This window comes from Maylandia zebra, linkage group LG18 (assembly GCF_041146795.1).
Source record: "Maylandia zebra isolate NMK-2024a linkage group LG18, Mzebra_GT3a, whole genome shotgun sequence".
Classification (NCBI taxonomy): Eukaryota; Metazoa; Chordata; class Actinopteri; order Cichliformes; family Cichlidae; genus Maylandia; species Maylandia zebra.
This window is the reverse complement of record NC_135184.1, coordinates 13,475,648-13,502,404: the sequence shown is the minus strand read 5'-3', so window position 1 is coordinate 13,502,404 and position 26,757 is coordinate 13,475,648. Positions and strand designations below refer to the sequence as shown.

At 39.0% G+C, this 26,757-nt stretch overlaps 1 protein-coding gene across 2 annotated transcripts in view; it reads left to right on the top strand.

The window, feature by feature from the left end:
• The window catches only part of cacnb2b (calcium channel, voltage-dependent, beta 2b), a 40,798-nt gene extending 14,077 nt beyond the window's left edge, over positions 1-26,721 (top strand). For both annotated transcript variants that reach the window (XM_023154575.2, XM_076876542.1), the window contains exons 2-13: positions 14,140-14,205; positions 16,218-16,340; positions 17,092-17,231; positions 18,103-18,164; positions 18,263-18,288; positions 19,509-19,589; positions 19,677-19,735; positions 19,868-19,977; positions 22,130-22,281; positions 22,462-22,557; positions 22,805-22,978; positions 24,302-26,721. In XM_023154575.2, coding sequence (XP_023010343.2) covers positions 14,140-14,205; positions 16,218-16,340; positions 17,092-17,231; positions 18,103-18,164; positions 18,263-18,288; positions 19,509-19,589; positions 19,677-19,735; positions 19,868-19,977; positions 22,130-22,281; positions 22,462-22,557; positions 22,805-22,978; positions 24,302-25,087 — 1,875 coding nt within the window. In that variant the 3' untranslated portion in view covers positions 25,088-26,721. The remainder of the gene's footprint in view (positions 1-14,139; positions 14,206-16,217; positions 16,341-17,091; positions 17,232-18,102; positions 18,165-18,262; positions 18,289-19,508; positions 19,590-19,676; positions 19,736-19,867; positions 19,978-22,129; positions 22,282-22,461; positions 22,558-22,804; positions 22,979-24,301) is intronic.
• Positions 26,722-26,757: the final 36 nt, after the last annotated feature.

Here is a 26,757-nt window from a genome sequence, read left to right as displayed (position 1 = left end):
TGTTCATGAAATGTGTTTGACTCTTCACAGCTACCAGCTGATCTTAGCAGAACCAAAGAATAACTACGCAAAAAATTAGAAGCATGACATATCCCATACTTACTGTACTGTTTGTTATTTCAGATTTTTTTATTATTATATTCTTTACTTTTGTGTGAATCCGCCCGCTCAATCTGCCTGTCACTTTGCTGCTGCAACACTTGAATTTCCTTCAGTGAGGGAAAATAAAGAATATGTCTATTCTATTCTATATTGGGTTTTCTCCACACATCAGATATCTTAAAAAATCCAATGTCAGTTGGAATCTAATTTATAAATTTTTTGCGTGTGAATCCTTTTTTTTTTTTACCCTCTTTTAACAGATTCTCCAGGAAATTAAAAAATCATGCTCCTATTCTTCTGGTTTCTAGAAATTATGTCCTAACAGAATTTCTAGAAGTATGGTTAAGTTGTGGGCTTGCATTAAAAAAGCTGTTGCCACCACGTGTTGCCAGAAACTTGAGTGTGCCTTTAAAAGTTTCAGAAATTTAGATGACGGTGGTGAAGAGCTTTATCTAACAGATGTCCATCCATTTCCCTCCATTTATCCAATTCAGAGTCACAGGGGCTGGAGGCTATCCCAGCTCTCATAGGCAACAGGCGGGGCGCAGGTCGCCAGTCCGTCAGAGGGCTCAAATAAAGAGACAAACAACAATTCACTCTCACATCCACTTCTGCAGCCAGTTTAAAATTTCATTTGAACAGTGGGAGACAGGCAGAGGATGCCCACCCCACCACTGCACCACCCTCTCATTCTAACAAATATGCTGTATCCTCTTGTGTGCTAAGGATGGGGACTGGTCTGCTACAGTATGTAAAACTCATTTCTCTTGTAACATGAAAATTAAGCCTACTCTCTCAAAACCCACTTACAACTAATATAGCATTAGTATTCAAACTATGGATGATCCATTGGCCACGTGGTTAGGACATTTCAGCTCCTGACAAGCTGGAATGTTGCTGGTTGTTATTCCTCTTTGCTCAGTATGGGCCCTTAAATATGTGATCATGTATCAGCCATCAGATTTTGTCTACATCTGTCTGAATTGGAGGAGCCATTAAGTTACTAATAATCTAATTTCTACAGTTTCTACATTTTTCACTGCAGCAACAGCAACCTTTTTTTACCCTTTATTTTTACTGGCAATATCAGCAGCCATAATAATGATAAAGCCCACATTAACAAACTATATATGAATTAAAATACATTTACCGTGGTACTGATTTACTGCCTCTTTTGATCTATAATTTGAGATCTAAAGAGATGTGATGCAGCCTTAAACTCCACAGACGGAGATCCGTGCCAAAGTAAAGATAGCTGTGCCAGCCCGGCCGTATCTGCTCTATGGTAGCATCAGGGAGAGGGCATGGAGCCAGTCTCCTTCAGACAGATGATGCAAAGCAGCTGATTAGACAGGGCTTGGAGAAAACAGGATCAGAACACTCACTGCATGCAAATGAACTGGCTGTTAATGACCAAGAGATACAGTAGCAAAGAAATCATCACAATATACAGAATAGGATGTCAAAGTAAAAAATGAACAGCAGAAGAAGATGGGTGTAAGAGAGCTGAGTTCCATTATTCCTCACCTACAGAAAAAAATATGAGGAAATATTTATTGGCAAAAATTGACAAATGTTTCACCACACCTGGGCTTGTTGCCAGCGCCTCATTGGTGGTCCGACAGGAAATTAGTCACAATTAGATCACTGACCTGCTCTGCAGATAACAATAAACTGTAATGAAGGGGAAGAGGCCTATGTTTGGGTCCTTTTTGATGCATGGCTCTCTATTCAGCAGCAAGCTTTTAATAACCATCCCAGCATGTATGCACAGATCAAAAGTGTGATATGAGTAAAGATATTACATCTTTGATCTTGTTCATGAAAAAAAAAATCATTGACTCATACAAGATAAAAACGTCAAACTCACCAACAGACTCTACACTCATGCTTTCTGAGCCAAAACCAGCACATCTACTTTAAACAGCTGCAGTAGAAAGATATTTCCAAGTGCTGCAACAGTAAGGCCGCTATTGTCATGGAAAAATATGGTCCTTGAGATACCTTCTGCAGCAACAGTGTCTACATAGGCAGTTTAGAGCATGTCAGTCAGGTATTTATATGCCTCTCTGACAGATTTTGTCAAACTAACCACACTGCACCCGTAGAGCCATGGCACTTTTATAGCTGAGGCCAAAATGAAGGCCAAATGTGAAGATGAGTGCAGGTCCCTCCATTGAGTAATGAGTAAAGGGTACTAGAAGTGGGATGGCAATATGTTTATCTGTGTGTGTCAGCAGTTGGGTGTGTGCAACATCGTTTGTGGTGGCAACTTTCACTCTACTTTCGCTATGTTTTAATGTATTTTGGCAGGTGCTTTAGGCAGGTGACAAATCAAAATCAAAAACAGAACCATTGACCTCTTTGGGGTATCTGATGGTGCTGTCTGTAGAAGCAATACCTTCTTCTAATCCATTTGTCTCTGTAGATGTAAGGATTGCTGCAAATACCTTGAGATGACTGTTATTGTGAATTCGTACTATATAAATCCTGAAATCCTGAACTGAAGTAAGATCAGCCTCATCCTGTCTGATCTGCAATACACGGCGTTCCAAATTATTATGCAAATGATATTTTTCTCTGTTTTTCCTAAATAGTCGATTCAAATGACAGTCGGCATAATTTTCGAGTCATCGACCAATAGGGTATAATTCAAATGTTACTAAACAAAACTCCCAATGAAAACAGTATGTTTTTCAAAAATAAAAAACTTAAAATGCACTGTTCCAAATTGTTACGCACACAGAGTTTCAAAAGATTTTATAGGCTGTAGAGAATTGAAAATGATCCTTTGTTGAATTTGCAGCATTAGTAGATCAATTTCACTGACACCAAAAGCTATTTCAATCAAAAACATCTTAACAGGTCAAGTTACATATTAACATAGGACCCCTTATTTGATAGCAGTTTTACAATTCTTGCATCCATGGAACTTGTAAGTTTTTGGAAAGTTTCTACTTGAATGTCTTGCAGGATGTCAGAATAGCCTCCCAGAGCTGCTGTTTGGATGTGAACTGCCTCCCATCCTCAAATTTTTTTGCTTGAGGATGCTCCAAAGGTTCTCAACAGGATTGAAGAAAGTGATCAGTCAGAAACTCCACATACTTTGCAGAGGTCATTTTCACACCTTCAGGGACCCTAAAGGGGCCGACCAGCTCTCTCCCTCTGATTCCAACCCAAAACATGACTCCACCACCTCCTTGCTGACGACGCAGCCTTGTTGTAACATGGTGGCCGTCCACCAACCATCCACCACTGCATCCATCTGGACCATCCAGGGTTGCACTGCACTCATCAGTGACCAAGACTGTTTGGAACTTAGTCTTCATGTAGTTCTGGGCCCACTGCAGCCATTTCTGCTTGTGAGCATTGGTTAGGGGTGGCCGAATAGAAGGTTTATGCACAACTGCAAGTCTCTGGAGGATCCTACACTTTGATGTTCGCAGGTCTCCAGAGGCACCAGCAGCTTCAAATATGTGTTTGCTGCTTAATCTGATGTATTTGTCTGGCAGAAACCTTCCTCATTGTGCCTTTATGGGCCACAAATCTCTTACATTATGGTGATCACGCCTAAATTTTGGTGAAATATCTAAGGTTTTCATTAGGTGTCCAAGGTATTCAACTATTTCACGCTTTTCAGCAGCAGAAAGATCATTTTTCCTTCCTATTTTGCTTGAAAATGGTGGTCTGCTTAACAATGTGGAACATCCTTCTTTAGTAGTTTTTCCTTTAATTGGGCTCACCTGGCAAACAAATGATCATAGGTGTCCGAGATTGATATCAGTGATAAAAAGAGTCCTGAGACACAATTCCATCCATGAGTTTAATTGAAAAACAACTTATTTAATCTTTATGACACTTAAACACAATTTGCATAATAATTTGGAACGTCGAATAGTCTCTTCCTGGATGATGTCATCCATAGCACACTGAGTGGTTTGTATAAAGTGACTTTAAGCCTCTCTCTTATTTACAAGGCGTCACCTATAGCAGGAAGCTCCCACATTTAAGATAAGATAAGATAAGATAAGATAGAACTTTATTAATCCCTCGGGTGGGTTCCTCTGGGAAATTCGATTTCCAAAAAAAGCACAGCAACGACCGAAGTTACAGTTACAGAATTGTTATATATATATATACACACACACACACACACACACACACACGCACATATATAAATACAGAGACAAATATAAATAAAATATACAAAGGGGATAAATAGAATAAATAGGAATAAAAAATAAAAATACAAGTGAATTGCACATTTCAAGTATTGAGTCTATTGCACTGTTGACTATTTACAAAAAGTATTGCACAAGGTATTGTACAGTGAGGTGAAGAGGCACTACAGCTTAGTTGTTCCCCCCTCCTTTGTCCTCCTGTTTCCCCTCCCTCTCCCCTCCAGAGAGGAGTTAAACAGTCTGATGGCGTGTGGGACAAAGGAGTTTTTAAGTCTGTTAGTTCTTGTCTTGGGGAGAAGCAACCTGTCACTGAACAGACTCTTCTGATTGTTTATGGCCGTGTGCAGAGGATGCCCAGCATTGTTCATAATGTCCAGCAGTTTCTTTAGTGTCCTTTTCTCTGCCACTGTCACCAGAGTGTCCAGCTTCATGCCGACCACAGAGCTAGCCCTCCTGATCAGTTTCTCCAGCCTGGATGAGTCCTTCTTTGCTGTGCTGCTCCCCCAGCACACCACAGCATAGAAAAGTACTCCAGCAACCACCGACTGGTAAAACATCCTCAGGAGCTTCCTGCAGATGTTAAAAGACCTCAGCCTCCTGAGGAAGTACAGTCGGCTTTGGGCTTTTTTATACAGGTGCTCTGTGTTGCATGACCAGTCCAGTTTATTGTCCACCCACAGCCCGAGGTACTTGTACTTGTTGACCACCTCCACCTCCTCCCCCTCTATCTGAACTAGCAGTGGACCTTCTCTGGACCTCCCGAAGTCCACAACCAGTTCCTTAGTCTTTGAGGTGTTGAGTTGCAGGTGGTTTGTGTGACTCCATGCGACAAAGTTCCTCACCAGACTTCTGTACTCCTCTTCCTGATCATCCCAGATACACCCCATGATGGCCGTGTCATCTGCAAACTTCTGAATGTGGCATAATTCAGAGTTGTAGCAGAAGTCAGAGGTGTACAGGGTGAAGAGAAGAGGGGACAGCACAGTTCCCTGTGGTGCTCCTGTGCTGCTGACCACTGTGTCAGACGTGATGTCCTTCAGCCTGACGTACTGTGGTCTGTCGGTGAGGTAGTCGGAGATCCAAGCCACCAGGCAGGGGTCCACCATTTATGATTGGGCAGATTTTTACTTTCCTAAAGCAACTCGCAAGGGATTCAATCTCTTCCTGGGGATCTTCCCTCGTGTGAAAATGTGTAAGCCACTGCACTGCGGAGCTGTGGAACAGTTTATTGAGTAGGAATACAATAAATTGTATTAATGCCATCACAGTCATCAAATCTCAACCTAGTTAAAAACCCGTGCAAGAGTTTGAACTGACATGTCTGCACCACAAACATTAAAAAGGAAATAGCTTTAGGAAGAATTGTGTTTCGGGCAGCACGGTGGCACGGTGGTTAGCACTGTTGCCGCACAGCAAGAAGGTCCTGAGTTCAATTCCAACATCCGGCCGGGGTCTTTCTGTGTGGAGTTTGCATGTTCTCCCCGTGTCTGCGTGGGTTCCCTCCGGGTACTCTGGCTTCCTCCCACCGTCCAAAGACATGCAGCTTGTGGGGATAGGTTAATTGGATAACCCAAATTGTCACTAGGTATGAATGTGAGTGCGAATGGTTGTTTGTCCCTGTGTGTTAGCCTTGCGACAGACTGGCGACCTGTCCAGGGTGTACCCCGCCTCTCGCCCTATGACAGCTGGGATAGGCTCCAGCGCCCCCCACGACCCTGAAAAGGATAAGCGGAAGTGAATGGATGGATGGAGAATTGTGTTTCTCCCTCCAGCAGAATTCCAGAGACTTGAAGAGCCAATGCCAAATCGCACTGAAGCTCTTGTGGCTGCATATAGGAGCAACAGCTTACTTCTTAATGTAAGCCCACACTATAGTGTAGCATGAAATAAAAACTGTCTGTGGTTCCTATGAATAGTTACACTTTGCTCAGTATCTCGTGAAAGCTGAAAGATGGGCAAAGCCATCCTTTAACTAAAAGCAATGGCTCAGAGGCGGGTTAAAAGGTCCAACACATTGCTTTTTGTTTAGTTTTTAGTTTTTGTTTTTATTTGTGACTCATCTATATTTTGTTTTCTGTATGATTTTACCGACACAGCAGCATCACAATTTTTCAAAAAACATGCTTGAAGCTTTACAAGTACCCAAAATGTGGTCTGTAGACTCATTGCTATCACCACTGATTTTTGCCCAGCTCAAGATGGTCTTTTGTGGTTCTGACTTAAATTCAAATTTGGATTCATGTCAACAGTAGAATTGTATCATTACTTTCTTAAAAGCTGGATTAAAGTAATATATCAAAGCCTGCTGTCTAAGTGAGCTGTGAGTGAAAAGAATTACTGTGGCGCTGCCTGAGAATGTAAAAGTCCTGATGGTTTTTGCTGTATGCAGTTTCAGGGAACTGGGAGTTGTGGGCATGCTGAATCTCTTCTCAGTATTGTCCTTGGGGGCTTTTATGCAGAGTTTGCACTGATGCCTTTCTCCTGTGATTATTCAGCTGTGGACAGAGCAACAACCAATTCACCATCACACATGAGATACACAGGGTGGTTTTAAAACTCTGTTATCATTACCATACTGTCATTTTTTCAGCCCTGCTGTCATAATTTTCATTTGCATTGTGTGGTATGTCAGTGAATGATGCTGGAGTCACAGTCCTATAATAAACTGCCAAGTGTTTGAGCTCTCTTCTCAAACTTAAGGCTCTTATTATAGTAGTTAACTGCCACAGGGATGAAGGCACCACAGATTTGTTCACCTTGGTCTTGTTCATTGAAGTGGAAACTCCTAGCCTAAGATGTCTTTTTTGTGACGAGTGAGATCACAGCAGTACCCGAGGAGTATCCAAGAATGCATGGGAGGGTACAGGAGGTAGTAGCAAATCTCCATACTCACACAACCAGAGATCAACCAAAAAAAAGTTTCCCCATATGAATATGAATGCTTTGAACAAATCACTATAGGATTAACTATATCCTTACCTTCCTAAATAACTATGTTTTACTTCTCTGGGTTTTGTCCTGTAAATTGCTTGTCTTCTGAAGTGGTATTAGAGCTGACAATGGGTACTCCATCACATAAATCCATTTAAGATGTGTCCTTTTCTGCTGTTTAGGGGGCTAGAATTTTACTAGTGTTAGTGCACTCATGTTTGTCCAATTAACATATTAATGTCTAGCCCAAACACTATATATTTATGCTAAAAGAAGCCAAAAGATACCCTAAAAACTGAGCTCTAAATGGTAGAATTCAAATCTTTTGCTGCTCTTTAAATATATTAAAAGGGTGATACTTCTTTCATCCTTTCAGCAGTTAAAATAACTATAAAAAAGTTATCTTCATCCAAAAAGCATCTTTAGTTTAACTAACTTCTGCTTCCTGTCTTTCATGCTGATGTTTTACACTGATTAGCATCTGAACTTCGTGAAAAGATAAAAAGATTGATTTTTATGACATATTTAAAATACTATTTATAGATGAGTGTACAGGTGTAATAGTTTTCTGCTGTGTCATCTGAGGGTGGAAGTACAGTAATGAAGTGCTATCAGCACTTCAAAGCCGACATAAATATAATGAAAGTTTTATGACGGTTTAACTAGCTCCTTGATGGATCTCCCATTGAGTTTTATGTAATGCTCACTTAATGTCTTTAGTCTGTCTACAAGGATGTGATGAATTTGAAGGAGAGTTAAGGTGTCAGGTATGGGTTGTTGTGACTCGTATGTATATTTTTCTGAGGATTGTGGTATACAGAATGTAACAGCAGACGTATTTTCGTCAGTGGAAGTAATTTATGCTCACGTTGCATATGGTTGCCATGGAAATGTCTTTCTGTATTTTGAGTAATATGAAGCGGGAATTACTGTATGAGTATCTTCGGCCAATACACTCTACACGGTACAGTGAATAATATATTCAAGAGGAGACACTGAAAGAAACTTAAGATAATAGATGGATTTTCCTTTCTAGTTTTTAACCCTGTGAGGAGGTATTTTGTGATTCAGCATTCATAGTAATATTTCCTTTTTCATTTTTATTCTTGAATAATGGTGGGTGGTATGGCCAAAGATCATAGAGCGGTCATTTAAAGTAAACTCTCCCCATGTGAGTCTTCCCACAATTAATGTGCAGAGACCTACATGACTGGTTGTGCACATAGCTGTCTGGATTTTCCCTCTGATTATATTCTGAACTTACACATCATGATGCATGAGCCTTTTCATCTTTGTGTCACCACCTATCATGCTGCACCTTGAAGGAAATTTGGATTGCACATCACTGTATTTTAATTGTTTAATGTAGTAATCTTTTTTTTTATTTCCTTTGACAAATCAAATCAAATCGAAAGATCATCTGTTATCTTAAATTGTCAATTTTCCCACCGTATATCTTGTATTTGAACTCATCTCCTCAACTCAAGAGGAAAAGGTTCTTGTACTGTTTGATACAGTTTCCTACAGCAAAGAGTCAAGCGTGCCTCCCAGTGTACAGCTAGTATGTGTAGACATGAAGACTCTATACATTCTCCCAACCTACTTGGGATTTCATCCTTGATAGTTAATGTTTCATTACTCTTTGTGAAAGACTGAAAATATCTTCTTCTTTTACAGTTATATCCTCTGGTGGGCCAAAGGTCTGTGTGGTTTGCAATTTGGCAAACTTGTCAGTTCATCATTCCATGTTTGGCACTGATCACCACCTGCACTCATGTATATATCTATCTACTTAGCACTTTTAATTCTTATTCTTATTTTTATTTATTTATTTATTTATTTTTTCATGTCTATTTAAGCGTAATTTATGACAGTATGTTTGCACTGAAGCACCGCAGCAATTTCCTAATGTTGTAAACCTGCTCAACATTTGGCAATAAAACCCTTTCTGATTCTGATTCAAGACTGGACTTTCAGGAGTGTCAAAGCCATTTTAGCCATTACCTACTCTCTTTTTCACCACTTGTGTTTCTGTTTTACCGACATGGAGCAGATAAAAGACAGGTGTAGCAAAGAAAAAGTTTGTCCAGCTCTTATTAACTTATGTTACTGTAAGTGCAATAAAAGCTTTCCAAATAGTGCTAAGTGCAAGATAACTAAATGAAAGAGAAAGGAAAAGAAGGAGGGAAATGTCATAAAGAAGTCTCCAACATTCAAAAAGGAAATGATCATTTGAGCTCCACCACATGCATCCAAGTACTTCACTACATGGTTGGATGACCAGGCAATGACCTGGTCCCTCCTCACCTGACTTACAGTGAGAGAGGGCGATGCACCTCTTTGAATAGCATTTGGGAGACTGTAGTTACTGCTTTAGCTGTCAACCAGTCATCAACCAATCAAGAAACTTAAACACTCAGTTGATGTAAGGTAATGAAAAAAGGGAGGTTACGTTCATTACCAGATCTTTTTGAAAGGCAGTTTTTTGATATTTTATTTAACTAATTAAATTGAAAAATACTTTTTTTAAAAATTATGCACTTTATAAAGCTGTATCTGTATAAACAGATGTGCTTTCCTCCATTGTTTTGCAGCTGACAGCTGTGTAACTAGCCCTCATATATCTCCTATTCGGTCAATGTCAGTCAGTGGAGTTCTCAGTTCACACTTTCTGCACTCAAAGTTGAAAAGTTGATTCTGTACATCTGGACACAGTGTTTTAGTGAGAGGAACGCCACTTGGATGATTGAGTCATTTGAGGAAGACATTATCCACTTGGATGAGTGACGAAATGTTTGACGAATGTTTGACGAAACTTTTCCCCCCTTAAAATTAGATGAACATAAGAAACTTTCTGGGATTTCCTTGCCTAGATGACTGAGCATGCATCAAGATATTAGTTTAGTTTACCAAACTTGGTACAAAGCCACACTTTCCTTTTTTCTTTGGTTTCTTTGGTTATTAATGTTCTAATAATTTTGCACATTTTGTCACGCAAGGCTTAAAATACCTGCTAAATATCTGATGTTGATGCAAGCTGCATGTATAACAGGATCCTTTTAAAAACTGGTTCAGAGTTTAGTTCGACCTCTGGGGAATCACAATCCTCCAGGGCAGCCAGCTGGCTCCTGGTGACTCGATGGTTCTGATTATTTAGGTTTGGGGATGGAGTCCATCTCCCCAATCAGATGCTCCTTTCCTAATGCACTCTCCTGGCATGTGCTGAAAGAGCTGTGTAAACACTTTTCAGCAGAATAGGAGTCACCTTCAGGTAGCACATGAGAGAGCGTGCCTTTATTCCTTTTTTTCACGTCATCCTTGCCCTCTACCTTCCTTTGCCCACCTTCTAAGCCACGTAATCACAGTAATGGTCTAAAAAGATTCTCCAACAGGGAGAGAGAGAAGGACAAAAGAGAAGAAAGAAGGGGGTTTAATGAAATGATGAGGGGATCAGTTAAGGGTAAAGACTTTGAAAGAGTGGAATGAAAAATCAACTTGGAGTACCTATATAAGAGAAAAGTTTAGTGATAGAGAGAAAATACTGTGCAGGGAAGTCTGGGTATTATTGGTCAACAAAGATGCAGTTTCTTTTAACTCAGCTGATTCAATTTAATATCAAAAGAGAAAGGACTGTAACAACTAATGAACTAATGATTATCTATTAATGTGAAGATTTATTTTCTGAATTGATCACATCTTTAAAATCACAATAACACAATGAAACAAAAGCCTTTTTTTTTAAACATTTAGTTAAATGTAATTTATCTCAAAGAAAAAGATCAGATCTTCACATTTCAGAGGCCGGGGCCAGAATATGCACAGGTTGGGAAATCTGAGAGAATAATCCAATAATTATGAGACACAATGAGAAAATGTTTCAGTTCAAGCAGGTACAGTTATCTACATGGCTTCAATGCAGCAACACAGTGAATAAAGTAAACCAGGCACAGTCTTCATCTGCAATAGAGTCTAGAATCACACCCTGTAACTGTTATGCCAGACCACAGACATGTCCATTAAGATCTTCCCCACATATGTAAAACTCTTAAATAAATATGTGAATCAGAACTGTAAAGTGAAAGGTTACTTAACTTGCGATATTAATTACAATCTCTTTCAAAATTATATATATATATATATGTATATATATATATATATATATATATATATTATTGATTTTTGCTTCCTTTCTCTTGGAGAGCTCAACTCATTCTCGTAAAGTCATCAGCAGTAGTTCAGTGTTGCTTAATAATTCAGCGGGGGCGTTTTGTACTATTGGCTGGGTGACACTGGCTCACAGGAGAGCTGGGTGCTGTGCGACCAGATGTCTTTGCCAGGCATGGGTAAACAAAAATCCTTGCCTGGGCATAATTGTGCCCCAGGGAGATTTACTTCCTCCTTCTCTCTGATTTTCAATTTTCTGTTTTGACATTGTCTCTACTGCATCCACCAGCTTTTCATAACTGTAATGTGTAATTACCAGCAATCTAGTACGTTGATACGTTATGTCCTTGTGATTCTTTGATCAATACTTTTGTTGTTTCTCGAGTATTAGTCGTGTGTGTGTCCCCCCTTCCAATGAGCAAGTATGTGCACATTTGTGCCACCACTGAATGTGCTTTTGTTTTCTCTCTGAAGATATTTTTCTTTTACTTTGTTTTCTTCTTGTAGCACTGTAGCGCTCTCAGTCGCTTCCCTCACGCCTCATGCTTTCCTTCCTCGTTGCAGTCCCTGCTATTCTCTTTCAATTTCATTTTAAAGCTAAGCCATTTTGGAGTTGAAGATAGGTCAGAAGTAAAAATTGGCCTATGGTAATGACATGGTGCATAATCCATCATCATAAGTGTTTCAGTAGTGTCAGTGTGCACTCATTTAGAATAACATGGAGAGGGGGAGCAGGTGGTAGAGTAAAGGTGTGCCAGAAAAAAAAGGTTCTTTGGGTTTGCACAGTGAGCCGCCTATATTCTCAATTACTTAAAAAAAAAGTCTTAATCATATGAACAGCCATAAACTAGTGGATTGTAGAAGTCTTCATGTTAAATGTTTAAAATATGCCGACATTTTCTTAGATTTTCGAGGAGGCAGGTATTGCAGCTGACTGCAATGTTTGCTGGAGAATGTAATTGTTCCCTTTACTGTGATCAAGTGGAAACACTGTGGGGTGCATTGCTCAGGGTGGGCAGCGGGCAAGCAAAAGCAACTCTCCATTTCACTTTGGAAGACGAGGAGTTGCAATTCCAGTTTTTTGCAGAAAAAACACTTTAGCTAGGAGTGGGGTGTGGATTCAATCAATCAATCAATCTTTATCTATAAAGCACTTTTCATACAAAAAATGTAGCACAAAGTGCTTTACATAGTTAAAAGCAGCCCACCCCACCCTCCAACTCACTCCCCAGACTCTCATTAACATAAATGATGTGAATACACACATATTCCCCCCCCCCACACACACACACACACGCACACTTAAAGAGTAAAAATTGGGCTTGCCATAATTGAGCTTATTTATTACTTCACCATTTAGCTGTGTATGATTTTCAATGTGTTAACAAGTCAAAGAGCATCTAAATGAAGCAGAGCAAACATTTGCAAACTAATTTTAATGTTTTATATCATTGGTAGGGACCTAATACAAAAATCACTTTGTGCACCACCAATTTCAGATTAGATTTGAGAATATTGACTTTGACCCACCAAGGGCGCATGATCTAAATGCATCAGGCAGAGCAGACTGTCTTCAACAACAGACCTGATTTGCGACTCTGGGATGCGAGTGCGTATCATGAGTGCCAGATTGACGCGATGGGCTTTGCCACCTCCTGGCTATGACACTGAGAGCGTTAATTACCATGTCTTTGAGAGGACAATCTAATCTTAGGGACACATGGTGCATAAACCTGGGTGTCCCTGGGGGAGTTTGCTGCTACATTTTTGCAGAATTACATGCAAAAGTTTCTTGAAAACTAATTGATAAGTTGTTTAATTATTGCAATTATTGATCACATGATCAGTTTCTCTTTTGCATCTGTGTTTCCTGGGAATCAGCTGTTAGTCGTTAGTAATAAATCCATATTTGCATTGATAGGACTGACCCAAGAGCAACTGGGACACAAGACAAGTAAGGTAGAATAAGAGAATGTTTTTCTGTTGCTGAAATTCTGTAAAAATAATATATAACATATTATGTCGTTTATGTTATGTTGTTTACCCGTGTAACTGATAGAGTCCATGCAGTTGAGAAGGCAAAAGTATAGGAAGGGACAGTTTATTGTGAGGCAATATTTTATTTACTGTAGTTTTCTTTTGTTTGGTTAAATTCCATAAGGGTTTTCCTGTTACTTTCATTATGACATTAGTTTTTTCTCTTGCTAAAACTCTGCTGTTTAACGATTCCTTTTTGGCTCTCGTTTGCTGAACAACTGCAGCTCTCGTTTTTTTGGAACACCCTACATGACTTGAATAGATTCGACTTTGACTAGGACAGAGAAACTTTAAAAAATAAAGTGCGACATGTCAATTATGCTGTTTGTTCATCAGAAAGAGTATGGCTAACTAATGACGCTGCTGAGTTGCATTACTGGATTGAATTTTAAAATATGAATGTTTTCCTTTCCACTGCTGCAACATGTTTGCTCATATCTGATTGGTGGGCTTTCCTCTCTATTATTCTAAGGTCTTTATTTTGAATCCAGTGTTTTTGGAATTTGAACCATGCTTGGATTGTAACCCTGCTGCTGCTGCTGCTGCTGCTGCATTGATTTAAATACATTTTAAATGTCTCATATGTCCTCCACTATGTAACCACCCTTGAAATGACTGCAGCAGAAAATATGTAATTTCTTGTCCTCCTTCTGCAGCATTCCTCTCTTGTCTTATTTACAGTGAATTGATCAAACTAATTGCTCCTCCTTTGTATCTCCTGCAGGGAGAGCATAAGGACACAGATGTCGTTGAGGAAAGAAACGCCCAGGTGCAGCTGGAGAAAGCAAAGGTACTTTTGCTCTGTTGCATCATGTATCACCTGATCTGACCCACTGTGGCTCTTACAGACTCATTTTTGAGAGAGGCTGCTCTCAAGGACATGATTACATCACAGACATGAAACACACACATCAGGACATTGGATTAGCGAAGCAATATTCTTCTACTGAAATGAGTCATCACAGTCTTCATCCTTGTCGTTCCTTTATGTGCTCACTGCCAGGAGAAGGATGATGACCAAGGATATTGATTATTGCTTCACATAAATTACAATACTTTCATCTTCAGCCATATGCTTTCTAGCAAGATAGCAAAATAACCAATTTAACTGACACAAACTATATTGTAATGCAACAACATTTAAATTTGATATGTGATTAATTACTTTGCCCTCAGAACAACAGTGGATGTGGAACGCCAGGACTGCCATAATGAATTAATTAAATACACCATTAAATAATTAATTAAATGTGGCAATAATTAATTAAAATGTGAAATACATAAATAATTAATTAAATGTGTCAATAATTAATTAATTAAATGTGTCAATAATTAATTAAAATGTGAAATACATAAATAATTAATTAAATGTGTCAATAATTAATTAATTACATGTGTCATAACTATTTATTTAATTAATTAATTCCAATTTTAATTAATTATTGCCACATTTAATTAATTATTTAATGGTGTATTTAATTAATTCATTATGGCAGTCCTGGCGTTCCATAAGTGGAACAACATTTTTCTGCAGTGTGTATATAATAAACACAATATGTAGATAGTCAAGATGAGGTAAAACGATTGAACCTGCTGGTATTATACTATGAATGTAATATCATATGGTTATCATTTTTAAGTCTGGCTTACATACATACAATCTGCGAGGTTTTCCTTTTGGGGCATTATCACAATTAAGGTCATTAGAGATGTGATTTTTTTAAAGCCCCAGTTGATAGCAGACTTCCTCTCTTTTGCCCTTTAAGCAGACCCTGCTGATGTGTTGTATATTAAATTAAATCCTCCCCCACAGATTTAATGTGCTCCCACTGTTGCTTTGTAATTAAGGCGGCAAAGACACCCGACCTGTCACCTGCTGACCCTGCAGCCTCTCCCACAGTCTCTAATCTTTCCAAAGTGGAGTAATTAGCAGCTTGAATGACAAGCCACTGACATTTGATTCTGATTGGATTACAACACCAACCTTCGGTCAGGAGGAACCATACAGTAGTTACAGTGCAACAAAGAAGAAACAGCAACAGGTCATTTTTCCTAAGCATAAATTAAACATATCCCTTTGGTGGAAGAAAAATCAAACAAAACATTATCGTGTCCTATGACAGTCAGACAACAGGAATTTAATCATCAGTAGCTTCGTCTTATACAGCTGAAATGCAGAATCTTCCAGAATTTGTGTCTAAGCTATATTTCTAAAATATAGCACTTCACATTAAACTTATACTTGTTTTCCTAACATCTGTCAAAAGGTTGATTTATATGTGCATCAGGCCACATATTTGTGTATGTACACAAAATGCTGGCAACACAGCCAATTGTACTTGACACAGTTATGCAGTTTAGCCACACCCCTTAATTAAAAAAAATGTAGAAAAGGGAGAAAAAATTGATAAATGTTATGATCTAATGATGTTAAAACACTGGAATGAAGTCAACATTCTGAAATTCTCTAATAGTTAGTTGCAACTTCACATACAGTAAAATAGGATTGAATATTAATACAAGGATAAAAGATCAGTGACTTGTTTGGTCGTACGTTACAGCTTGTGGTATTATCACAGTAACTCTCTTTTCTTGACTAATGGTTGTATTTTTAACTTTAACCTACTATTTTTTTACTTACCTATTATTACTGACCTAATTCATTAAATGTCATATTTATAAAAGTTTAGCTTTTAGCTTTTGTAAAATGGAATACACAAGGTTACTCTCTTACCCTGATGTAGATTGTATTGTATATAATATGATTTATTAGTAATCATAACTCCTGCCTTGTATTCCCAGTACAAGCCTGTGGCATTTGCTGTACGATGCAACTTCTCTTACACGCCAGCAGACGATGACAACGTCCCTGTACCAGGCAAGGCTGTCACTTTTGAGGCCAGGGACTTCCTACATATCAAAGAGGTTTGAAACAAACACAAATACACATATCATGCAAAATTACAAACAGTACAAATGGGGGTTGTTAAAAGGACCTAACTGACAGGGCAGAACCAGACGGATTTTAAAATGAGAAGCAAAATGACAACAAACTGATGGAATGTAACCCAAGAGACGGAAAAGAAATCCAAAGAGGAGAAGCAACACAACATCCCAAATTGTCCAGATAGTGGCGTACTTTTGGTGCATTCTTCTTCTTTTCGCACATTTTGAAATGTGCTGTGGTTTAGCTGATAAAGCTATGGGGCGATCGTGGCTCAAGAGTTGGGAGTTCGCCTTGTAATCGGAAGGTTGCCGGTTCGAGCCCCGGCTTGGACAGTCTCGGTCGTTGTGTCCTTGGGCAAGACACTTCACCCGTTGCCTACTGGTGGTGGTCAGAGGGCCCGGTGGCGCCAGTGTCCGGCAGCCTCGCCTCTGTCAGTGCGCCCCAGGGTGGCTGTGGCTACATTGTAGTGTGTGTGAATGGGTGGATGACAGGTTGTGTAAAGCGCTTTGGGGTCCTTAGGGACTAGAAAAGCGCTATACAAATACAGGCCATTTACCAAAGCTTGACACCTGTTAATTAAGATTTGGGTTAATCTTTAGAGACAGATAACATAAAATGCAAAGCTACAGTTGCTAAATTGGACCATTAACATCATCAGATAAAAATAATGTCACATGAGAACATCAATCTTTAAATGTCCGCTCTTCTTTTTTTCTTCTGAATGAGCAGAAGTTTAACAATGACTGGTGGATCGGACGGCCGGTGAAGGAGGATGGTGTGGTGGGCTTCGTCCCCAGTCCAGTCAATCTGGAAACCATTCTTATCCGAAGAGAAGTCCAAGCGAGGAAAGCTGCCAAGGCATTAGCCAAGTATGTACATCGTGATGCTCTTTCATTTCCTTCATGAGGGTTTTTATGCAGGAATTTCAATGCAAAAGTTGTGTTTTAAATTGACCACAAATAAATAAAATTGCTGGAGCAGAGAGACTTTGAGGAAACAGTGTTGGTTCGAATGTGTATACACTGATACTTTTGGCACAAAGACGAAAAAAAAACAGGAAAGGTTGTGATATCAGCCTGTCTGCGGGTGGTGGCTCGGTAGCGGACCTTTTTTAAAAAACAAAAAGACAATTCTAAAGTCTTTTTACTGGTGTGGAATAATAAGTTTTCAATTTAAAAAAATTATCAACCAGACTGGTAAACAAGTTTGCTGTAGTGATATGCAAATAACATTTTGACTTAAAACTTGTATCATACACTTTCCCAGCTTACTTTTTAGTAATTTAGTGTGTTCATGTATGAATGACATTAGTTATTTTATGTATTTTATGTTGTTTAACTTAAGTTTGTTTCATGTCATCATGTGTGGTAGTAAATTATAACGGAGATGACTATATTTTCCTTTTGTTACTTCAAAAGGTTGCACCCCCACCCCCCTCACCAGAAGGCAAAAGCTCATTGATTGACACAGTTAAACTGTAACACATCTAAAGAATCTTAAAAATGTTGCTTTGGTGGAAACTGCGCTGAACCACTTTGAGGAATTTGCCCTCTAAGCTTCATATATTTGTGTCTTATGCTATAAATAGACACACAGTCTCTAAGCACCAAAATCCTTCATTGCATAGAAACATGGTGGTCTATTTTTATCATTACTAAAGCACTGAAATTCAGAGTGTGGTAAAATCAGCGTTTGGTTGTTGCAGACTTAAACTAAATCAGAGATTTCCTCTCATTTTAGCAAAGCTGCATCTCAGGTAGCTCAAGATATGAACTCGAAGAAATATACGCCTCCATCACAAGGTCAGTATGTGCATACAAGGGAGTAACAATAAATATGTTTACTTTTTTATTCATAATAACTGTGGAACGTGTGCGATTTTGTCATTCTGCACAAGCAGCCAATCAGCAGGTGAAAAAGAAGCCGGTAAGTGACGAAAGTGTTTACACTCTGTTTACATCCGTTTCAGCCCATCGATCCTCATTATAAAGAACACTGCTTTCTAGAAACACAACAACTGATTTTATCTTATTCATATTTTCACTGCATACAGTGTATTCTTGAATGCAGAAGCTTTGGTTTTGTCTTGTGTACCATTTTACAAATGTTGCTCTAACTTTCAGACTAAAGCAAGGATATGTGTGTTGTCCATTGGACTGACAGTGTCAGTAAAACTGGCTGTCATGATTCAGCTGTGTACAGGCAGGAAGAGGACCCAAAATGCAGAACTCCCAACACGTGGGAATAACTCAAAATTCAGCTTTATTGCTGACACACGGAAATAATACAGGACTAAACTAAGCTGGAAAATATAAACTTCATCAAGAGGCACACAAGGAAACACACAGCATGAGGGACAACACGACACTGACGCAGAGAAACACAGGGCTTAAATACACTGGGGAATAATGAGGGGAATGAGACACAGGAGGAGAGCACAGCTGGGAGAAATGAGACATGACGAGACCAAAGGGAAGCAAAACTAGAAACACTGACATGAGACACAGACCTTCAAAGTAAAACTGAACTCTAGACACGTAAACTTAACAGAGACTGGGGAGGCAGAACATCGAGACCTGAAATGTAGGACAGAAGGGCACAGAGTTAACACCAGGAAACCAAACAACAAAAACTAAGAATTAGAACTCAGGAAGTACTACAGAACCAGGGAGCTAGAAATACTAGGACAGAAACCAAAACACAAACAGTCATAATCCATGATAAAATCAAAAGTAAAAGTACAAAACTCAAAACACTGGGTCACCGATCCAGGACCGTGACACTGGCCAACTGAACTTTTGACTTGCATTTAGATCACCTTGGTATATTACGGGCTAAAAAAATAGTTCATGAATTTCTAAGTTGCTATCTCATATGACCAGCTAAAAAGTGAGAACAAAATCTAATGCTCAAAGTGGTATTAATAACATGTTAATAAGTTATTCTTCTTTATATGTTTAAGCATTTGAGTACAGCCAAAATTGAGCTTGTGATCATCATGCATTATCAAACTTTGAGGTTGTTCATAAAAATAAGATAATTTTAGCCTTTAGATGATGGGTATAGTGGTTCCTCATGTAGCTCTTGTTTCATAAGCAAAAATCTAACTTTGGGGGATTTTTGTAATTTTTTTTTTTTTGCTACAGGGGGAGCAGGTGGCTATGTATGATGTAGTGCCTACAATGCGCCCTGTGGTTCTAATGGGACCATCACTGAAGGGCTTAGAGGTGAGCTTAATTTGACTTTTGAAGAAATATAAAACTCTAGTATTATTTGTTGAATTTGGAGTAACTTTATTTGTTTCCCTCTTGTAGGTAACAGATATGATGCAAAAAGCACTATTTGACTTTTTAAAACATCGATTTGAAGGCAGGTAAGTTCTGATTTAATTCTTCACATAATCTATCACATAATTTATTTGAAAAAAAACAACAACCCCAAAATAAAATAAAACAACAAAAATCATAACTGTGTAATCATGATTGTTATTTTGTCTCTGCTCCAGAATTACTATTACGCGGGTAACAGCAGATATCTCACTGGCAAAACGATCCATCCTCAACAACCCTGGCAAAAAGGCCTTAATGGATCGCTCCAACACCCGCTCCAATTTAGGTATGCCGTCTGTCATCTCCAGAACAGCTTCCCTGGTTGACATTCACAGCATAAAGACAACTGAAGCAGTAGTAGCAATAAGAAAATAAATCAATTACAAAAACAGATGGAGAAAATCATGACAGCCACTCAAAATGCATCATATATGAAAACACAATGTCCCAATTTAGCATCTCTTCCTCTGACATGTCAGTGTTATGGCTTCCCTGCACGCAAGTTCAACCCCTCCACCACCCCAGCATCCACCTTCTGGCTCCAGGGCATGTTAACTTATCACTCTAATGTGAAACACATAGTGATAAAGAAGCATCCCTATGAGCTCAGAGCATGGACATCAACCTTTAACTGTCTGCTGCTGTAATGAATCAATCATTTCAAACGACAGTGGTCTGACTACACTTCTTTAATTGTTTAAGCGTTCTGGGACTCACTTTTTTGGTCTCTGGTGGCAAAAAACTTTTGGAAACCTAATTAGGATAAAATAGGAAACCAATACTGTCTGACCCAGGTTTGATATGATGCTTGCTTTACCCCATTAACACAGTGTGGCTCATGCTCACAGAGTTTGCTTTTATATATGGTCCAAAGATTATTCCAAATTCATAATGTGAGAGAATAATTTATCCATTGCCATGAAGACAAAGAGTTTGAAATGAATAGTTAAATATGACAGAGACTCAGATGAGAACACTGACATCAGATCTGCGTAAAGCAGTCTGTTGTCTGTCAGTTATGGTTATATATTGACTGGAAACTTACTGTGGATTTGATGTCTTTGTCCCAGTGACACTGTGCACTAGGATAGTGCAAATCTCGCCTTTTCCTAGAAGAGTAAATATTTGGTATCAGACAGAAGCGTGATAAAAATTTGTTTGGTTTTCTCTACTCTTGTCTTTCCCATTGCTGTCTCATCCCAGATGCTGCCGGTATGTATTGACTGAAAGCACTGGTAGTCCTTGTGTTTTTGAATGCTCCACTTTCCTTCTCCTATCATTACCTCATCACATCTGTCTCAGCTGCCACTTTTTTAACACTCTGTATGTATACAGCCATTGACTTGTGGACTTCACTGTCATTAAAATTGAAATCGACTGTTATTAAGTTTCTCAGTTTGCTGGGTTGAGAGATATGCATGTGCTTCACTGTTATTTGTGAACACTATAACTCATTAAGGACAGAAGCAGCCACATTTTCTGTATGCCCTGCTTCACGCTCCCTCTCGTGGCCAGTCTTTAAATACACTCCCATGAGTGTAACAAGTCTTACTCACCGCGTGGATTAGCTCACCAAGAAAATGAAAACATCCATCCATCCGCTTCCGCTTATCCTTTTCAGGGTCGTGGGGGGCGCTGGAGCCTATCCCAGCTGTCATAGGGCGAGAGGCAGGGTACACCCTGGACAGGTCGCCAGTCTGTCGCAGGGCCAACACACAGGGACAGACAACCATTCACACTCACATTCACTCGCACATTCACACCTAGTGGCAATTTGGATTTTCCAATTAACCTATCCCCACAAGCTGCATGTCTTTGGACGGTGGGAGGAAGCCGGAGTACCCGGAGGGAACCCACGCAAACACGGGGAGAACATGCAAACTCCACACAGAAAGACCCCGGCCTGATGTTGGAATTGAACTCAGGACCTTCTTGCTGTGCGGCAACAGTGCTAACCACCGTGCTGCCACAGAAATGAAAACAAATAACCTTTAAAAGAAGTTTTATTAGGCATGGCATGTTTTTCATAAACACAGTTTTTAATCTGCTGATGTGTTTTGTGAAGTGAGTGTGCGTACCTTTTGTTTTCTATATTAGAAATGGTATAGCAGAGAAAAGATGACAATAATTACAAATAAGCACATATCCTAGAGTGTCTGTGGTTTTGCACGTGACAGTGAGATGTGCTTAAAACTAATATTGACATTTATTTTTTGTACATTATCAAGCCTGAATGACTCCCCATAAAATATATAAAAGTATTGTCTTGATACAGTCTTGATAAGTCACTGGTATGTCTTGATACACATCCGGAACCTAAAAACAAGTTATATTTAAGATGCATTATTGTTGTACATGTTAAAATGTTTAATCATGCACAGAGTAACTTTCCTGGATTTTAGATGTTAAAGTCTTGCTTTTGCTTTCTGGTGTTGCAGCTCAGATCCAAGGGGAGGTGGAGCGTATCTTTGAGCTCGCCCGCAGTCTGCAGTTGGTCATTTTAGACGCAGACACCGTCAACCACCCTATGCAGGTGTCCAAGACCTCCCTAGCTCCAATTCTTGTCTATGTAAAGATCTCCTCACCAAAAGTAAGCTTCACCGGAAAAGACTGTGGAATCCGATGAGACATGATTTTTCTAAACGTGAACTTTGGACTATTTCAGTTCGTTTAATATTTTGAACTAATAATAAAGAGAAACTTTAAAATGCAAGTCCCTTTTTTCACTTCCTCTTTTATTCTCCTCCTTCTCTTGATTCCTGACAAACAGGTGTTGACAAGACTGATCAAGACCAGGGGGAAGTCCCAGACCAAACATCTCAATGTTCAGCTTGTGGCAGCAGACAAGCTTGCTCAATGTCCACCAGTGAGTGCCATCTAGTGGCAGATGAGAAAAGTTGGCAGAATTGTGACTACTTTAGTGCATGAATATATACTACATGTGTTATTTCCAGTGGCACTGCTGAGGGCCCAACAACAACATATCTGACGATTTTGGTGTGCCTTTGAAACATCATTTAGACCTTATTTGTGATTCTCAAAAATAACCACAGATTTGCCCTTGTCTCCTGACTGTTACACACTTTTCAATTGAATTTTTCCATTTCCTGTAGGAAATGTTTGATGTCATCTTAGATGAAAACCAGCTATCGGATGCCTGTGAGCACATTGCTGATTACCTGGAGTCCTATTGGAGAGCCACTCATCCGCCAGAGATGGAGCCTGCCAACGCAGTGGTGGCCCAGCTGGCTGAGAATACACTGCCTGCCAGTCCTACAGTAATACCGGTACTTAAAACACAAACAAGTACAGAGAAAAACTACAAAGAAAAAACAGATGTAAAGTCTTCCTTTCATCTAATCTCATCCCATTCATCTCATGTATTAGAAAGACAGCTGAGTGTGGAAAATAAATGTTTGATCTGTGAATAATCTCATCAGAATTCATCTAACACTTTCATTTCATTTCTTCTCATCGTACTTCACTGGAAAGTTGAAGAAATGAGATAGGCTTACCTCTGGTGAGTGAGATATTTTCAGACTCTATTGTCACTCCCGTGTAGCAGTGGAGATGAGTAGTTAGTACCATGTTTATCATGACTATAGTGTAATCTATGTAGAAACAACTTAATAGTGCTGTGAAACTTCCTGGGAAAATGACAGAAAACAGAAATAACACAGACTATATGAAGATAGACTAATACTGTAGTAGATACAAACAAAAGGCAATAGTTGGATTGATAGGCTGACCTACTTTTATTTAATTAAGTTAATTATCCCAAGCTAAGGCTATCAATTAAAACACATGTACTTTTCTTCTCTTCTTTGATGAATCTCTTAACATTTGGTGAAGTTGCATTTCTTTTTTACCATTGTCCTAACTGATTAAAATAAATATTTGTGGTGCAAACAGTTTAATATGTAAATGATTTAAAAAAGGAGTGTTGACTATGGAAATCAGGCTCATGCTTGCGCACATCTATACAGTTTCAACGATTGAGCTTTAAATAAAACAGCACCATTTCTACCTTTGTGCATATACTAAGTTGTAGTTTTTACAGTAAATGTGGAAACTTTGTCTTTATTCACCAAACTGAAAATAGTTTTTTGAGGACAAAATACTGACAAAGAAAATAAAAGTCAAACATCAAAATAAATGTCTCACAGATCTTTGCAATACTTATTAAACAGTCGTGACCTGTAATGTAATGGAGGATTTAAGCTCTCCACCCTCCACTACATGCAAAAATAAGATATCTGTCAATTACAGCGACAGTTTTGACCAGATCATTAGATATAAGAAGATAAATATTATTCTAAGATAAAATGATGGTTTCCATCATGAATGACCATTTTAAACCAGTGATCCAGTTATACTAATGTAATCACAATTATCTTTTAATTCATGAGAATATTTCGTCTAAAAGTCATATTTTTAACTTTTTTGCCCCAATTACCATTTCAAGTTCTATAATTTATAATACAAAAAGAACTTTCATAAAGATCTGTCCATAAGCTTTTCCTGGCCTAAATTTGTAAGATGTATAATCTGTGATATAATGGTTATATTTAGTCAGAAAACACTATGTTTTTTCTTTCTTTTTTTCCTAGGATGAGCAGAAAAGCAAGAAGTCAGGTGCCCCTAAGAGGAAAGGCTCACGGGAGAACCATCTAGACCATGAGCCCCCTTCAGTCCCGGCTCAGGAGCAGACCGCTGAGGAGGGCCAGAGAGAGGAGGAAGAGCGGCTCCTGAAGACTGAGCCAAAAAGACCCCAGCACACCCACCACCATCACCATCACCACCACCACCGGCGGACGGAGCACCACAGCCACGTCCAGCACAGCCAGACTTCAGGTGGCATGGAAATACAGTCGAGCAGGGATTACGCCTCAAGGCCTCCTCGAAGGTACATGCCCGAGGAGAGGGATGGTGAGGTGGACGATGTCCTAAAGGAGGACGAGGAGGAGATTTACTGTAACTTCCGGGTTCATAACCACCATCATCACAACAGTAACCACCAACACCATCACCACCACCACCACCAACATCATCGTGGAAACATCCAGCCATATGTTGGGGAGGACTACGAACAGGAGCACAATGAGCGCAACCGGCAGCACAGACATCACCAGCATATTCCACCACGGACACACCACACAACGGATCACTATACTGCACACAACCATCACAGCTACCACCACTACCCAGGCAGAGACCGGGAGAGAGACAGGGACAGAGACAGGGAAAGAGACAGAGATAGAGACAGAGATAGAGACAGGGATAGGGATAGAGAAAGACATAAGGACAGGGAAAGGGACAGGGATAGGGATCGAGGTAGAGATAGAGATAGAGACAGAGATGCTCGACAGTGGCACAGAGATTCCTATATACACTAGTGACTGTTGTTTCTACTCCAGGTTGATGCATGGAATTATGCTTCTCACCTTATAATGCACTAATGGGCAGGGCAGGTTATGTCTTCTTTGTAGTCAATGTTTCTCCTCATATTGCATTTTTTAAAGATTTACCCTGTCCCACATGCACACATCTAGTTCTTTCTTATTTTAGCTCTTGTAAGATAAAATTTTTTGTATGTTTTATCCTAAGTCTTACGGCTCCATACGTGTTTTGGCACAAACAGTGGTCAAGGTTAAACTGCATCAGAACACTCATGACTCGCTCTAGTCTAGCGTTCACGATAATAATTTCATATATAATTTCAGTATCCACTAAGGTTACTTTTTTAATTTGTCATGATCACAGCAGCCAATAGATTTGTCTGACCATCAGTCAAATATCGAAAGATGCTCAGTTTACAGTAATTCAGAATAGCAGCAACAACAAAAAACATGTATTATGTTTTGATTCAGTATACAGTAGCTGTGACATCAGACTAAAATGTTTTACTGTGACTTTGTTTTGATATTGTGAAACATTATTTTGTGTCAACTTGGTTCTTGAACCAAACAAAACAATCAGTTTGGAAATGTCACTTTAAGCTATGGGGAACTGCAATTTGAATCTTTAACATTTTATTGACTAAAGAGTAAATTTACTAATGTATAAAGTGGCAGGTTAATCAATTAAACGAAATCATTAGTTGCAGCCCATTAATGTTTATCTCCCTTATCAGACAATTAACTAACTCATTAAATGCACAAAATGTGAAAGAAAAGTTACAACAATGAATGTTGTATTTTAGGATATTTTCTTCTACATATCTGCACAGTGAGATTTTTTTGTCTGATCAAATGTTCATACAACTGTGGCGAACAACTGACTTGTGCATTTCGGTGTCACATCTTCATTTAAATTGGTGTGTCCAAAGACAAGTTATTTTAAACACTGTTATGAAAAGTCAAACTATTTTTCTACATGATTTGAGAGTGAAGTCACTACTTTACTTCCTACTTTTTACACTGGTGTACAAGCATATTTACTGACTTGTGTTTGCTGTGTCTGGAAGCATGAATAATCTTTTGGTGACACTGACCTGTGCTATATGCTGGATACTCTATGCATCTTCTTGTGATAAAATATATTGCTTGAATACAATCTCTATGCATTTGTACATACTTCATAATTGCCTTGTTAAGTAAATGTAAGGAGAACCAGAGAGCCTCTTGCACTGTTTGGTAAGACTTTGGTAGAACCACAGACTTTAACAAGACGGGATTGACTCTGTTCCTTTTAAGACTTTTTTTTTGGCTATCTTTGTTTGTTGGTTGGTTGGTTTTGTACAGCATTCAGAAGTTTATTTCGACAAATATGCATTCTATTATTGAAAATCATTAAACTGTAAAATGTGTTAAATGACACCACACTCAATAATTACTGTCCACTGAATCTATCAGCGAAAGTTTTTTTTCAAGATGAACTCAAGATCATCCAGCAGTATTGCAAGAGAGAAACAAGGTAACTTGCCCGAACACTTAAGGTCACGGGAACCAAGATGGACAAACATTTAAGCAAGCTCATATATATTTTTCATTTCATTTAAAACATCAAATAAACCAACAGAAAGCATAAATTCCTATCGCTACACTTTTCCTGGGTCTTATGGTAC